At 40.6% G+C, this 16,478-nt stretch overlaps 1 protein-coding gene and 1 long non-coding RNA gene across 17 annotated transcripts in view; one reads left to right on the forward strand and one right to left on the reverse strand.

Annotated features, from left to right (window-relative positions):
- NHLRC3 overlaps positions 1 to 16,478 on the forward strand; it is a 180,721-nt gene that overhangs the window by 125,900 nt on the left and 38,343 nt on the right. For 4 of the 14 annotated variants that reach the window (XR_002336516.1, XR_002336530.1, XR_002336523.1 and 1 more), the window contains 2 exons: positions 8,557 to 8,615; positions 10,684 to 10,840. This is a non-coding gene — a long non-coding RNA (NHL repeat containing 3). Of the gene's footprint in view, positions 1 to 8,556; positions 10,066 to 10,583; positions 11,198 to 16,478 lie in introns of those variants that run through there. The other 10 variants (XR_002336517.1, XR_002336519.1, XR_002336520.1 and 7 more) reach the window with 4 other exon arrangements.
- LHFP (lipoma HMGIC fusion partner) overlaps positions 9,397 to 16,478 on the reverse strand; it is a 256,711-nt gene continuing 249,629 nt past the window's right edge. For all 3 annotated transcript variants that reach the window (XM_005668367.3, XM_005668368.3, XM_005668366.3), the window contains one exon: positions 9,397 to 10,507. In XM_005668367.3, coding sequence (XP_005668424.2) covers positions 10,389 to 10,507 — 119 coding nt within the window. In that variant the 3' untranslated portion in view covers positions 9,397 to 10,388. The remainder of the gene's footprint in view (positions 10,508 to 16,478) is intronic.

A 16,478-nucleotide genomic window follows, 5' to 3' on the forward strand; every position in this document is an offset into this window, starting at 1 on the left:
GGCCAGGGCTCAAACCCACGCCACAGCAGTGAATCAAGCCGCAGCAGTAACAATGCCCAGATCCTTAACCCACTGAGCCAGAAGAGAACTCCTGCAATGTATTTTTAAATAGGACATATAAATATCCATCTATATGTATGTGTATATTATGTATGTTATATAATGCTATCATATGTAATGACATGCAAATCTGTGTGGTTCTTTTAAAATCTCTACCCTAGAGGTGACTATTTAACGTTCCACTGAACCTTCTTAGACATCCACTCACCAGAGGCAGCAGCGACAATCATTTCCAAATATCACTATTCAGTTTTCACCAGGGAGTTTGGTCACTGGTAGAGGAATGCTAGAAAGAATGTTTCCCTGGTGAAAGGGGCGGTATTCCAAATCTATGAATTGGCCTTGGTCTCTTACACAGTCACCTCCACCTCGGTGTGAGCTTTGCTCGGAGAGTCTCAGGGGTCCAGCAGCCTCTCGCACCCCAGGAGCGGTAACCTAGATCTTGGTAGCCAGACACTTGGTTCCGTGTCCCTTTACTTAGCAGATGACTCTGCTCTGAAAGAAGGTGAACTGGATCCTGCTGCTGGAATATTGTCGGATCCACTGAAGTGAGCCTTTCACCTCGGGTACTTTTCAAAGTGCCTAAAGTACAAATCAGTGGAACAGAGTGTAGGACGGTTTTTTGTCCTTACTTGCAAACATATGTTTGTATATGTGGCAGAATCTCGTCAGAGACCTGCTTTAATTATAAGATCCCATCTGGTGGTAGACTCGTGGAGAAGATACAGCTCTCACCAATCTCCGGAAAACCTAAGCTAGCTATATTTGCAACAAGAACTTGAACATGGGGTTGGCTAAACTGGCTCAGATCTGTTAACAATTAAGACAGAAGGATTAATTCTTTCTTAACTGGATTAAGTCAGCGTCAAGTCGGGCGAGATGGAGAGAGGGAACTACCTAAGGTGTAGAACTGATGTGGAAGAGAAAGAGGAAGGTATCTAGGATGACTGAGGTTTCAGACAAGAGCAGCTTGGTTTGCTGTCCTGTGATACACCAGGAATAGAGCTGGTTTAGAAGGGAGATTATAAAATCAGTTCGGACAGTGGGTTTGATATATCTGGGACAGAGCTGGTTTAGAAGGGAGATTATAAAATCAGTTTGGGCAGTGGGTTTGATATATCTGTGAGTTTGCTAAATGGTGATGTTGCATATGTGTTTGGGTATAAGATGTCTGGGGCTGACTAGGTACTTCTGGGAGCCTTTGGGAAATGGATGTAGCTGGGGCCGTGGGAATCCATGAGATTGCCCAGGGAGGTCGGGGCATAGACGGGAAGAAGGCCCTGGAGAGCTCCAGCGTTTAAAGTCTGAGTATCGTTGCATGTACATCAGTAATGATGTTGTTCCTCTAGCAAGTCTGTGCCCTTTTTACAGAACTTTGGAACTGGAAGCAAAGTTCCTTTTCAAATAGGAATTGCCTTAATTTGAACAAATACTTTGATGAGCCGAGTGAGGAAGAGAGCCCTGGATTGTGTTTCCAAGGCACAAAGAAATAGGAACGCAGAACTGCTATGCATTGGTGGGGGCAGGGGGTGGGGGATTGATTTTTCCTCTTTAAAGAAAGAGGACAGAGGAGGCAGCCTGATGCAGAGATTGGGTTTGGGGGTTTATTGGAACTGCAGCGGAAGGGAAGCTAAAGACACAGAGCCGGAATTATGGTTTTCTTTGGACAGATGCTCAGGAGTGGGGTGGCTGGATCACATGGTAATTCTATATTTAGTTTTTAAGGAAGCATCATGCTGTTCTCCATAGTGGTTGCACCAGCTTACATTCCCACCAACAGTGTAAGAGGGTCCCCTTCTCTGCACACCCTCTCCAGCATCTGTTGTTTGTAGACTTTTTGATGATGACCACTCTTACTGGTGTGAATTGATACTGGATATGTGTATATGTATAACTGATTTAGTTTGCTGTACACCTGAGAGTAACTCACCTTCGTGAGTTAACTGTATTCCAGTAAAAATTTTAAAAAGTCATCTAAATCCCCTCCACCAAAGAGTCTTCTCTCCCATTTGTAGCTGTTTGCAAGGCTGTGTTGTAAATCCCTCCTCCAGCTTCACCTGCCAAGTCTTCACTGAAACCTAAAGAAACCTCATAAATGTTTAGGGTGAGTAATTTTTTAATAGGACCCTCCACACACATGCACGCGCACACACGCGCGCGCACACACACACACACACACACACAAGCACTGAGTTTTATGTTAGGGGCAAAGAAGTAAAGGACCAAGGCAGCATATGGGTATATAAAAGGTAGCCTCTGAAAACATCCCCTCAAGAATTTGCAGAAATTTGGGGGCTGGCTTTGAACTCTAATAGGCTGTGAAATTGAACAGCTTATTTTCTATAGATTTTTGACTGATAAGCACATAGGCATATCTGTCATCTCATAGCTGAGTTATACATTTTTATGAAATGATCGCTTTGCATTACTTTAAAATTATTGTTGAGGGAGTTCCCGTCGTTGCTCAGTGGTTAACGAATCCGACTAGGAACCATGAGGTTGCGGGTTTGGTCCCTGGCCTTGTTCATTGGGTTGATGATCCGTCGTTGCTGTGGGCTGTGGTATAGGTCGCAGACGCGGCTTGGATCCCGAGTTGCTGTGGCTGTGGCGTAGGCCGGTGGCTACAGCTCCGATTCGACCCTTAGCTTGGGAACCTCCATGTGCCGTGGGAGGTGTGAAGGAAAGAAAAGGAAAGGAAAATTAAAGGTAAAGTTAAAGGTAAAGTGAAGTGAAAAGTGAAGTGAAGTGAAAAGTAAGATGAAGTGAAAAGTGAAGTGAAAAGTAATGTGAAGTGAAAAGTAAGGTGAAGTGAAAAGTGAAGTGAAAAGTAAGGTGAAGTGAAAAGTAAGGTGAAGTGAAAAGTGAAGTGAAAAGTAAGGTGAAGTGAAAAGTAAGGTGAAGTGAAAAGTGAAGTGAAAAGTAAGGTGAAGTGAAAAGTGAAGTGAGGTGTGAAGTGAAGTGCGGTGTGAAGTGCAGTGAAAAGTAAAGAGTACAGTACAGTAAAGTAAAATTGTTGAATGGGTAATGTAAGTTTAACAATAAGAAGGGCATTTAAAGTAAGTCTCCCTCTCACCCCATCTCTTATCCCGAGGCAATTATTAGTATCTATTACTTACCTTTCTGAGAGATTCCATTCATACAAAGTAAATGTATGTATATTCTTTAAAAATATTTGCGGACATTTTAGCATGCTATATCAGTTCTTCTGCATCTTGCTCTTCTCAGTAGACTCTGAAGATGTTTCTGTATCAATATAGAAATGTTTGCTTTTAAATGTTCATATAGTTTTCTATATATAGGTGTACCATCATTTATTTAAGGAGTTCCCTACTGATGGTCAATGATGATGTCTACAGACTTTCTCTGTTTTCAAAAATGCATCAGTGGGAGTTCCTGCTGCAGTACAGTGGTAATGAACCTACCTAATACCCATGAGGATGCGGGTTTGATGCCTGGCCTTGCTTAATGGGTTAAGGAACGGTGTTGCCGTGAGCTGTGGTGTAGTTTGCAGATGTGGCTCAGATCTGGCATGGCTGTGGCTGTGGTGTAGGCTGGCGGCAACAACTCCGATTAGACCCCTAGCCTGGGAACCTCCATATGCTTCGGGTGCGGCCCTAAAAAAAAAAAAAAAAAGAATTTCAATGAATAGAAAAACTTAAAGGCCATAGTAAAAGATAAAATATGTCAGTGCTAAATCTGTCACCGTGTTTGATATATAAGTGATCACTAAACACTTTTAAAATGAATACATAGTTAAAAGAAAAATACCAGAATGTCAGAAGCCCTAAGAAAACATCATGGGTGAGCTAAACTAAGCATCTCAGCTAATCCTATGTGGAAGGCACAGCATAATCTTCAAAATAGGATGAACAGCAGTTCTTCCCTGATTCCCAGATATATGGCAATTGTGAACACTATCAAGAAAAAAAAAATAGAAGTGGAAGAGTTTCCAGATCCAGTTGCTGGTGGAAGTAGTTTAGTTTCAGCATGGCCACAGCTGGCCTCATCGCATGATGCTCTGTCCTCGCGCTCGTTCGTGTTAAAAACTCCTCCTTTTTCATCACTGCCATTTATTTTCAGGTGTGAACATTTACTTGAACAATCACTTGAGTTCACAAACTAGAATAGGCCCTCAGGAGACAGAAGTAAAGATGATCTGAACCATGGGAATGATGTCCCTTTTCCATAACAGGTGAACTCCTCCAGGGAAGAATCACTTGTGTTCTCATTGACCCCCACTGGTAGGTGTTAGTGCAGTGACCCAGGTCACAGCATCTTCTTGCTCTGCTCTGGGGCATTAGTCCAATGCTTTGCCCTCAAAAATTTCACCTGAGATGACAGTTTCTTCTCACTCATGTGCACTTGTTGGAAACTGGTATAATGATCCTATGCTCTCATTTCCAAGAAGGTTCTCTCTCTCCCTATGTTTTGTTGGTTTTTTTTTTTTCTTTTTTTTTTGGCTGCCCAGCGGCACATGAGTTTCTGGGCCAGGGAATCAGATCCAAGCTGCAGTTGCAACGTATGCTGGAGCTGTGGGCAACACTGGATCCTTAACCCACTGTGCCAGGCTGGGGATCAAACCTGCATCCCAGTGATTCAGAGACACTGCTGATCCCGCTGCACCACAGTGGGAACTCCCCAGGAAGGCTCTTTTGGGTTTCCCACTCCACATGATGAGAGTAAGCCCCAATCAAAGAGAGATGCCTGCACATTTGATGTTCTGACAAATTCACTCCATCACCCAGGGCTGCAAAAACAGTTTTTCCCAAGATCATTTTGGTATTAACAAAAATGCTGAATGAATTTCCTCTTTCTTCTTCTCTTCACAGTTAGGCTTTTCCTTGTTTTTGCAATTTAATAAGGTATGAATGATATACAAAACCTGACTATATTCAATATATATGATTTGATGAGTTTGGACATATGCGTAGATCCATGCAATCACTGCAATCAAGGTTATAAAGCATCTCCATCACCTACAAAAGTTCCTTGTGTCTCTTACTTTGTGTGGATGCTAAGAACACTTAACACGAAGGCTACCATATGAAAACATTTTTAAGTGCACTACATAATGTCTGTGAGATTCATCTATGTCATCGTGTATACTAGAAATTCATTCTTAGAGTTCCCCTTGTGGCTCAGCGGGTTAAGAACCAGACATAGTCTCCATGAGGATGTGGGTTTGATCTCTGGCCTCACTCAGTGGGTTAAGGATCAGGTATCACCACAAGCTGTGACATAGGCTGCAGATGCGGCTCGGAGTTGGTATTGCTGTGGCTGTGGTGTAGCCTCAGCTGCAGCTCTGATAAGGCCCGTAGCCCAAGAACTTCCATGTGTGGCTCTAAAAAGGAAAAAAGAAAAAAAGAAAAGAAAGAAATTCATTCTTTTTCGTTGCCAAGTGGTATTCCACTGTTTAAATATACCAGTTTCTTTATGTGTTGGCAGACCTTTTAGTTGTTTCTGGTCTGGGGTTATTATCAACTTCAAACACTTTAATGCAGTCTTTTTGTGCACATAGATTTTTTTTCATAAATACCTAGGAGAGGAATTACTATGGTTAACTTAATAAAAACTGCCTAATGGTTTCCAACTACACAAATCCATACTTGGCAACGTTTGGTGTTGTAAATTGTTTAACTTTAGTCATTGTAGCATGTTAAATGGTACTTCATTGTGGCTCTGAGTTTCGTATTCTTCTTGACCAAGGATGTAGAAGCACCTTTTCAATGTGATTATTGGCATCTGTATATCTGCTTTTGTAAAATATTCCATTTTTGTGTTAAAATTGAATTGCATTTTTATATTCATTTGGGAGTTCTTCATGTGTGCTAAAGAAAACTTCTTTGCCAGATTTGTAACTTCTAGTCTTTGGCTTACCTTTTCATTTTCTTAATGATGTCTTTATGTCTTTTAAATTTATCTGTACAGGATTTTTTACCTGGAAGGAACTTTCTCCTTGTCTTTGAGAGTTAATTAACATCATGGGATGTGTAATCACTGTTATTCTTGTTCCTTTTCCCCCACAAGCTTGGGACCAACTTGAGAGCAAGGGTTGCACTTTATAGAGTGCTTTCTGTCTAGTAAAAAAGCCAGCAAGTAGCAGGAGCTCAAGATTTATTTGTTACTCAGATACACAGATAAATATGTTGCAAATTGGAAGAGTCAATTCAATTTCATCGATAAACTTCTTTTTTTTTGTTTGTTTTTATTTTATTTTATTTTATTTTTTTTTTGGTTTGTCTTTTTGCCATTTCTTGGGCTGCTCCCATGGCATATGGAGGTTCCCAGGCTAGGGGTCGAATCGTAGCTGTAGCCACCGGCCTACACAGCCACAGCAACACAGGATCCGAGCCATGTCTGCAACCTACGCCACAGCTCATGGCAACGCCGGATCCTTAACCCACTGAGCAAGGGCAGGGATCGAACCCGCAGCCTCATGGTTCATAGTCGGATTCGTTAACCACTGAGCCATGACGGGAACTCTGATAAACTTCTGTATATACCATTTTCTCTTCTTAAAAACAAGGAAAACTCCCCACTTTACTTTGCAACATGTACAAGCAATGAAAGCTTTATGAGGTTGTGAAATAGAGCTGTTTTGGACCTTTATATATATGTTAGTAAGTAGCTAGCCTGTGAATATATACTTTCCACAGATATTATTATTATTTTACTTTTAATTTTTAAAAAATTTTTTCTGCTGTACAGTATGGGGACCAAGTTACACATACATGTATACATACTTTTTCCTCCATTGTTGTGTTGCAATATAAGTATCTAGACATAGTTCTCAATGCTACACAGCAGGATCCCATTGTAAATCCATTCCAAGAGCAATAGTTTGCATCCGTTAACCCAAAGCTCCTGATCCCTCCCACTCCCCTCCCTCTCCCCCCCGGGAAGCCACAAGTCTGTTCTCCAAGTCCATGATTTTCTTTTCTGTGGAAAGGTTCATTTGTGCCCTATATTAGATTCCAGATATAAGTGATAGCATATGGTATTTGGCTTTCTCTTTCTGACTTATTTCACTCAGTATGAGAGTCTCTAGTTCCATCCATGTTGCTGCAGATGGCATTATGTTGTTCTTTTTTATGGCTGAGTAGTATTCCATTGTGTATATATACCACATCGTCCTAATCCAGTCATCTGTCAGTGGACATTTGGGTTGTTTCCATGTCTTGGCTATTGTGAATAGAGTTGCAGTGAACATGTGGGTGCATGTGTCTTTTTTAAGGAAACTTTTTTCTGGATATATGCCCAGGAGTTGGATTGTGGGATCATATGGTAGTTCTATGTCTAGATTTCTAATGTATCTCCAAACTGTTCTCCATAGTGGCTGTATCAGCTTACCTTCCCACCAGCAGTGCAAGAGGGTTCCCTTTTCTCCACACCTCCTCCAACACTTGTTATTTATTTTTGCTCTTATTTCTGTTGCCTTGGGAAACTGACCTGAGAAAATATTCATGAGGTTGATGTCAGAGAGTGTTTTGCTATGTTCTCTTCCAGGAGTTTGATGGTGTCTTGTCTTACATTTAAGTCTTTCAGCCATTTTGAGTTTATTTTTGTGCATGGTGTGAGGGTGTGTTCTAGTTTCAATGCTTTGCATGCACCTGTCCAGGTTACCCAGCAATGCTTGCTGAATAGACTTTCTTTTTCTCATATTATGCTCTTGCCTCCTTTGTCAAAGATTAATTGACTATAGGTGTCAGGGTATTATCATTATTATTATTACTATTAGTATTATTATTTGGCCATGCCCACAGCATGAGGAAATTCCCAGGCCAGCCAGGGATCAAACCCATGCCATTGTAGTGACAACACCAGATCCTTAACCTGCTGAGCCACCAGGGAACTCCTCACAGATTTTATTATTATTGTTATTGTTAAGATTATTAATCTATGAATCCTGATTTTCATTTGAAAAACAGTACATGTAAGTATTTTTTATATAATTCTTAATACATCAGATGCTCCTTATCAAATGCTGGGACATCTTGAACCATAAAATTAATATGACTCATAAGGACTTGAGATATAAGGGTTAGCCAGTGGTCTTTATCATGTCAGAGCGATCATTTTTATTCTAGTGAGGTTACTAATGTTTAAAACCATATGCTTCCATAAAATGACAATGTTATCATTAAATCTATTTAAGAAATTAGACCTTAATGAATTCCATTGAGAATTTCAACTTCATCATGGGAGCTAAGAAGTCATAATACTCTTCTGACAGGAAGGTGTAGTTAAAAAAATTTGAAAAGCACCGGCAATACATGAAAATGATGGGCTAATTGAGGAAGCCAAGTGCAATCTTCTTCTCCTGGCAGGAAACCACTGAGTGGAGAAGCCCCTGCTCAGTGGACAATGAGACACAATCAAATGGCATTCAGTGCATGATGAATAAACATTTGAGAGCAGAGTGACTTTTTCCATAGCAACAAAGCCTCAGAAAGTGCAGAATGTTAGTGGCCAAAAGTCTTGTGTTGTTTTTTTCAGGGACACATGAATCCTGGCCCTGGATGGTTAAAAGTGCCAGAAGCAAGCTTGCTGTTCAGGTATTTAAGTTTAAATTGATAAATATGTATAGAAAACATAGTGACCTGTATAAACAGCCCAAATGCTCAATCGCCACATATGAAAAAAGCATACCATTTAGAAATGAATTGAAACTGAAGCTTTAAGGATTCGATGCTTACTCAGCATTGCCTAATAAAAGACCAGTATCCAATCTTTGCTTTTGAAAGAGCTGGTTTTGTTAGGAGGTCATGGAAGGGTCCAAATCCTTCTTTCTAGTCAAGGCTTTATGCTGGGAAGAGCAGTGTGACAGTATCTTCCCCAATGGCCAAGATCCCTGAAAGATGGCGGTAGGAAATTGCCCCTGGGACAGAAGCATGGAGGTAATGCAGCCCCATGTAGAAAGGAGAGAAGCAGCATGTCCCCAGCAGCTAGTGACCACTGTCATCACCCCTGGAGACTGAACTGGGACCTGGTTCTTGCTGCCTTCATCCATGCCTCCCTGTTGCCCATATTCTCAAACGTTATCCAGATTAGACTTGAAATTCTTCTCTCATAAGGATCTGATCATGATTTAAGTGCAATGAACAGGCAGTTTGCATGCTGGTTGCAAGGGCTTTAAGTTGAAAGCAGGAGTTATGTCTTACTCACTTTTAATACCTTCTGTATAGAGAATACCACCTGGTTGGATGACTAGAGGGGGAACGGGAGGCCTTAACCTAAAACAGAAAATTCACCAGACTGTTGGAAGTTGAAGGTTACATGTAGGAAATTGCAGAAACAAACTCCATAACTGAATTAACAGTCTCTGACACATTTACCTATTGATCAAAGAGAGAATTTATTCACAGAGATTTTCAGATACAAACAAAATAGCACTTTTAAATTTTTTACAAAATGGATATTGGAATAAATGTGGTACAGCACAGGACAATAATGGACAAAAGGAAACAAGATCTAATGACCCGAACATGTCTCTCGTTACTCTCACATCTTCAACTGAATTCTCTCCTACAGAGGCCAGAAAGTTGCCCCTTTACTTCATAAGAATATCATAGCAGAAGCTACTCAGAGAAATATTGCATATTTTTGAATAATATTGAAATACAAAGGCTTAATTCTAAAGGTCCAGGTAAACACCGAAGACGTGTTGAGGGCATAAAGAGTTTGTGCAGGATATACAAAATACTGGAAGAGTGGCCTATGGATCCATTTATTAGGTTTAATGTATGCTTTACAAAGTGATAATACTGTATTTTAAATGGGTATTAAAAGGAAGATAGAGGAGTAATGCACCACTAAACTCTTGTATAATCTGTGCAACACCATAGTTTGCGTATGGCATGTGTGTGGATGTGTATGTCTGTATGTGCTCGTGTGCTTTCAGAAGTGCCATGACCTACAGGGAACGTCTATGGGTTACCCTGCTTCCTAACATAATACTGTTTCTACTAGCCCTTTTGAGTCTGAGTCATCATCCTTAAAAAAAAATTCCTTGTTTGCATATATAGATTTGTCATGTGTATGTATGTGTTCTACATTAACAATATTCTGTAGAATAGAAATACCCGACACCCTGCAATATTTTTAGCCTTTGGTCCATTTTTCTCTACCATTCCATGCTCTACATTTCTTTCAAAAGTCTTGCCCAACCCTTCCACATAGTATAATGTTTCTGATCCCACTGGGTTTTATTTCATGAGTGCTGTATGGTGTAGAACCACTATTCCACCTTTTGAAAGTAGCTGACTGCTTCGGTCCCTCCTAGCCCCTTTGGCTCGTCTTCTCCCCCGCTGGCTCTTGGTGGCTCCATCTCAGTATGGGTACTGCTTCTGTTTCTTGCCTGAGAAACAAGCCAGCCACGTGCATAGCAGCATGGCGGCTGCAGCACCTGCTCCCGTGCAGTAGTAGGCCCAGCCGATTTCACACTTACCTAGGAACACAAGAGAGGGAGAGAAAGCAGGCACAGATCAGGATGATTTTACAGGAGGCTCTGTTGTTTCTCCCAGGGTGTGTGTTCCTGGTGTACCAAAGTGAAATTGAAATACTCATTAGAAATGTTCTACTCACTAAAATGGAATGCTAACAAGTACTCAACGTTTCCTGCAGATGGAAAAAAGAAAGACTAGTTGTGTGCATTTCAGAAGGACCTCAATACCTATGTCTATGGCTAGCTGAGAAGACAGAAGCCTCGTCTCCCACTGATGTTCATTCTCATGGCTGAAGAAAAAGAGGAATGAAAGCAATCAAGATAGGAAAGATGAAGGTATTAGTTCTGATTTAAATCATCCAAACTCATATGCATAATGAAATGCCTTAGAAAAAACTCAAAATATAGATTTAGTCCTAAATACAGATACAGTTTCTGCAAAGGGTACACTCTAAGGAGGAGATCCATATGAAGGATAAAATGCTAAAAGAATCCACCAAAAAAACTCCTGGGACTAATAAGTGATTACAGCAATGATACAAAGGTAATATACAAAAGTCAATCACTTCCTCTGTACCAACAATCAGCAAGGTGTATTTGAAATTAAAAACACAGTACCATTGGATGGGATTAAGATGGTGGAAGAGGGGAGTTCCCGTTGTGGCACAGTGGTTAACAAATTCGACTAGGAACCATGAGGTTGTGGGTTCAGTCCCTGCCCTTGCTCAGTGGGTTAAGGATCTGGCATTGCCATGAGCTATGGTGTAGGTTGCAGATGTGGCTCGGATCCCACGTTGCTGTGCCTCTGGCATAGGCCAGTGGCTACAGCTCCGATTTGACCCCTAGCCTGGGAACCTCCATATGCCGCGGGAGCAGCCCAAGAAATAGTAAAAAGACCAATATATATATATATATATATATATATGGTGGAATAGAAGGACTGGAGCTCAACTTCTCTCCTAAAAACAACAAAATTCACAACTAAAAGCTGAGCAATCCCCACCCAAATGGACAGGAAACCTTAAAGATATCCTACTCTGGAAGACAGAGGAGGCCACATCAAGAGGTAGGAGGGGCGATTATGTGACATAAACAACCCCCCTACCTCCCGGGTGGGAAGTCGCACAGACTAGAAACTAACTGGCTCACAGAGACTCACCTACAGGAGTGAGAGTTCTGAGCCCCACATCAAACTCCCACGTGTGGGGATCTAGCACTGGGAGAAAGAGCCCCTGGAGCATCTGGCATTGAAGGCCAGTGGGGCTTGTGTGCAGGAAACTCCACGGGACTGGGGGAAATGGAGACCCCCATTCTTAAAAGGCACACACAGACTTTCACGTGCACTGGGTCCCAGGGCAAAGCAAAGTCTCCACGGGAATCTGGGTCACACCTGACTGCAGTTCTTGGAGGACATCCTGGGAAAACAGGGGTGAATGTGGCTTGTTGTAAGGGAAGGACATTGAAAGTGAAGCTCTCGCGAATATTCAGCAGCATGCCTTTCTCTGGAGGTGGCCATTTTGGGAAAATCTGGCCCCACCCAGCAGTCAGCACTGAGAAGCCCCAGGGCTAACAACAATCCAGGTGGGATCACAGCCCCGCCCCTCAGTAAACAGGTGCCTTAAAACCCCTCAGGCACACAGCTGCCTCTAATCCCATCCAGAGACTAAGCCCCACCCACCAGAGGGATTAGAATCGGCTCCACCTACCAGGGGGCAGGCATCAGCCCCTCCCATCAGGAAGCCTACAGCAAGCCCCCCATACCGACTTCAGACACAGGGGGGCAGACACCAGAAGTAAGAGAGGCTACAGCTCTATTATCTATAAAAAGGTCACCACACCAAAAACCTATAAAAATGAAAAGACAGAGAACTATAACTCAGATGAGGGAGAAAGAAAAAACCCCAGAAAAACAGCTAAGTGATGAGGAGATTCTCAGACTCCAGGAAAAAGACTTTAGACTGTAGATGCTGAAGATGATGCAAGACACTGGAAATAAACTGGAGGCAAAGATGGATAACTTACAGGAAACACTGAGCAAAGAGATACAAGATATAAAACTTAAACAAGAAGAGATGTAAAATAAAATCACTGAAATAAATTCAGTAGAGGCACCTCTCAGCAGAATACAGGAGGCATAAGAATGAATAAGCAAGGTGGAGGACAGATTAGTGGAAATTACGGATGTGGAACAGAAGAGAAAAAAGATTGAAAAGAAATGAAGAGAGTCTCAGAGAACTCTGGGAGAACGTGAAACGCACCAAAATCCGTATTATAAGGGTGCCAGAAGGAGAAGAGAGAGAGAAGGAGACAGAAAAAATACTCCAAGAGATATTAGCCAAAAACTTACCTAACATGGGAAAGAAACCACTCACTCGAATCCAGGAGGCACAACGAGTACCATAAAATAAACCCAAGGAGGAATACACTGAGACACATATTAATCAAACTGACCAAAATTAAAGACAAAGAGAAAATCTTGAAAGCAGCTAGGGAAAAGAAACAAGTAACATACAAGGGAACCCCAATAAGGTTATCAGCAGATTTTTCAGCAGAAACTGCAGTCCAGAAGGGAGTGGCATGATACACTTAGCGTGATGAAAGGAAAAAACCTCCAACCAAGATTACTCTACCCAGCAAGGCTCTCATTCAGATTTGAAGGAGAAATCAAAACCTTCACAGATAAGCAAAAGCTGAGCGAATTCAACACTAACCCAGCCTTACAACAAATACTAAAGGAACTTCTATAGGCAGAAAAGAACAAGGGAAGAAGGAAAGAAAAAAGAGCAGCAAAAACAAATCCAAAGCAACTCATAAAATGGCAATAAGAACATACATATCAATAATTACCTTAAATGTTAATGGACTAAACGCCCCAACCAAAAGACATAGACTGGCTGAATGGATACAAAAACAAGACCCATATATATGCTGTCTTCAAGAGACCCACTTCACTTCTAGAGACACATACAAATTAAAAGTGAGAGGATGAAAGTACATATTTCATGCAAATGGGGATCAAAAGAAAGCTGGAGGAGCCATATGCATATCAGACAAAATAGACTTTAAAATGGATATTTTAAGGGACAAGTAAGGTCACTACCTCATGATCAAAGGATCAATCCAAGAAAAGGATATAACAATTTTAAGTATCTATGCACCCAGCATAGGTTCACCACAATATATAAGTCAATTGCTAACAATCTTAAAAGGACAAATCAGCAATAACACAATAATAGTGGGGGACTTCAACACACCACTTACAGCAATGGAAAAAGAGAGAGAGGACTCAAATCAATAAACTTAGAAATGAAAAAGAGAGGTAACAACGGACATCACAGACAGAAAATCAACAAGGAAACACAGGCCCTGAATGAAGCATTAAACCAGAAGGACTTAATAGATATTTATAGGACATTCCATCCAGAAGCAACGGAATACACATTCTTCTCAAGTGCACATGGATCATTCTCTAAAATTGATCACATCCTGGGCTACAAATCCAACCTCGGTAACTTTAAGAAAATTGAAATCATATCAAGCATCTTTTCCAACCACAACACTATACGACTGGAAATCAACGACAAGAAAAAAACTGCAAAAAACGCAAACACGTGGAGACTAAACAACATGCTACTAAACAACCAATGGATCACTGAAGAAATCAAAGAGGAAATTAAAAATTACCTAGCAGCAAATGACAACAAAGATATGACACTCCAAAACCTATGGGATGCAGCAAGAGCTGTTCTAAGAGAAAAGTTTATAGCAATACAAGCCAACTTCAGGAAACAAGAAAAAGCTCAAATAAACAAGCTAACTTTACATCTAATGCACTTTGAGAGAGAACAGACAAGACCTGAAGTTAGTAGAAGGAAAGAAATCATAAAGATCAGAGCAGAAACCAATGAAATAGAAACAAAGAAAACCATAGAAAAGATCAATGAAATGAAAAGCTGGTTCTTTGAAAAGATCAACAAAATTGATAAACCCTTATTGCAACAGAACAAAGGGTGGGAAAAAAATGTATACATGTAAGAGTAACTTGATCCCCATGCTGTACAGCAGAAAAAAAAATTGATAAACCCTTAGCCAGACTTATCAAGAAAAAGAGAGAGAGGACTCAAATCAATACAATTAGAAATGTAAAAGGAGAAGTAACAACGGACATCACAGAAATACAAAGGATCATAAGAGACTACTATATGCAACTATATGCCAATAAAATGGAAAACCGAGAAGAAATGGACAAATTCTTAGAAAAGTACAGTCTTCCAAGACTAAATCAAGATGAAATAGAAAAGATGAATGGACCAGTCACAAGAACTGAAATTGAAACTGTGAGTAAAAAACTTCCAACAAACAAAAGTCCAGGACCAGATGGCTTCACAGGAGAATTCTATCAAACATTTAAAGAAGAGCTAACACCTCTCCTTCTGAAACTTTTTCAAAAAATTGCAGAGGAAGGGATACGCTCAAACTCATTCTATGAGGCCACCATCACCCTGATACCAAAGCCAGACAAAGATACCACAAAAAAAGAAAACTACAGGCCAATTTCACTGATGAACATCGATGCAAAAATCCTCAACAAAATACTAGCAAACCGCATCCAACAATACATTAAAAGGATTGTACATCATGATCAAGTGGGATTTATCCCAGGGATGCAAGGGTTCTTCAATACCCACAAATCCTTCAGTGCGACACATCACATTAACAAACTGAAGAATAAAAACCATATGATCCTCTCAATAGATGCGTAAAAAGCCTCTGACAAAATCCAACACCCATTTCTGATAAAAACCCTTCAGAGAGTGGGCATAGCGGGAACCTACCTCAACATAATAAAGGCCATATATATAACAAACCCACAGCAAACATCATTCTCAATGGTGAAAAGCTGAAAGAATTCCTGCTGAGATCAGGAACAAGACAAGGATGTTCGCTCTTGCCACTACTCTTCAACATAGTTCTGGAAGTCCTAGCCACAGCAATCAGAGAAGTAAAAGAAATAAAAGGAATGCAAATTGGAAAGGAAGAAGTAAAACTATCCCTATTTGCAGATGACATGATACTGTACCTAGAGAACCCTAAAGACTCTACCAGAAAACTGTTAGAGCTCACCCACAAATTTGGCAGAGTCACAGGATACAAAATTAATACACAGAAATCGACGGCATTTTTATACACTGACAATGAAAGAGCAGAAAAAGAAATTAGGGAAGCAATCCCATTTACCATCGCATGCAAAAGAATAAAATACCTAGGAGTAAACCTACCTAAAGAGACAAAAGACTTGTACTCTGAAAACTATAAGACACTGATGAAAGAAATCAAATATGACACAAATAGATGGAAAGATATACTGTGCTCGTGGACTGGAGGAGTTAGCATTATCAAAATGAATGTATTACCCAAGGCAATCTACAGATTCAATGCAATCCCTATCAAATTACCAAAGACATTTTTCATAAAACTTGAACAAAATATTTTCAAGTTTGTGTGGAAGCACAAAAGACCCAGAGTAGCCAATGACAACCTGAGAAAGAAAAATGGAGCTGGAGGAATCAGGCTCCCTTACTTGAGACTATACTACAAAGCAACAATCATCAAAACTGTATGCTACTGGCACAAAGACAGAAATATAGATCAGTGGAACAGGATAGAAAGCCCAGAATTAAACCCATGCACATACAGCCAACTCATCTATGACAAAGGAGGTAAGACTATACAATGGAGAAACGACAGCTTGTTCAATAAATGGTGCTGGGGAAACTGGAGAGCCACATGGAAAAGAATGAAATCAGAACACTCCCTAACACCAGACACAAAAATAAACTCCAAATGGATTAAAGACTAGACATAAGACCAGACACTATAAAACTCTTAGAGGAAAACATAGTCCAAACACGCTCTGACATAAACAACAGCAACATCTTCTCAGATCCACCTCTTGGAGTATTAACGATTAAAA

Source organism: Sus scrofa, chromosome 11, assembly GCF_000003025.6.
Source record: "Sus scrofa isolate TJ Tabasco breed Duroc chromosome 11, Sscrofa11.1, whole genome shotgun sequence".
In the NCBI taxonomy this organism is placed as follows: Eukaryota; Metazoa; Chordata; class Mammalia; order Artiodactyla; family Suidae; genus Sus; species Sus scrofa.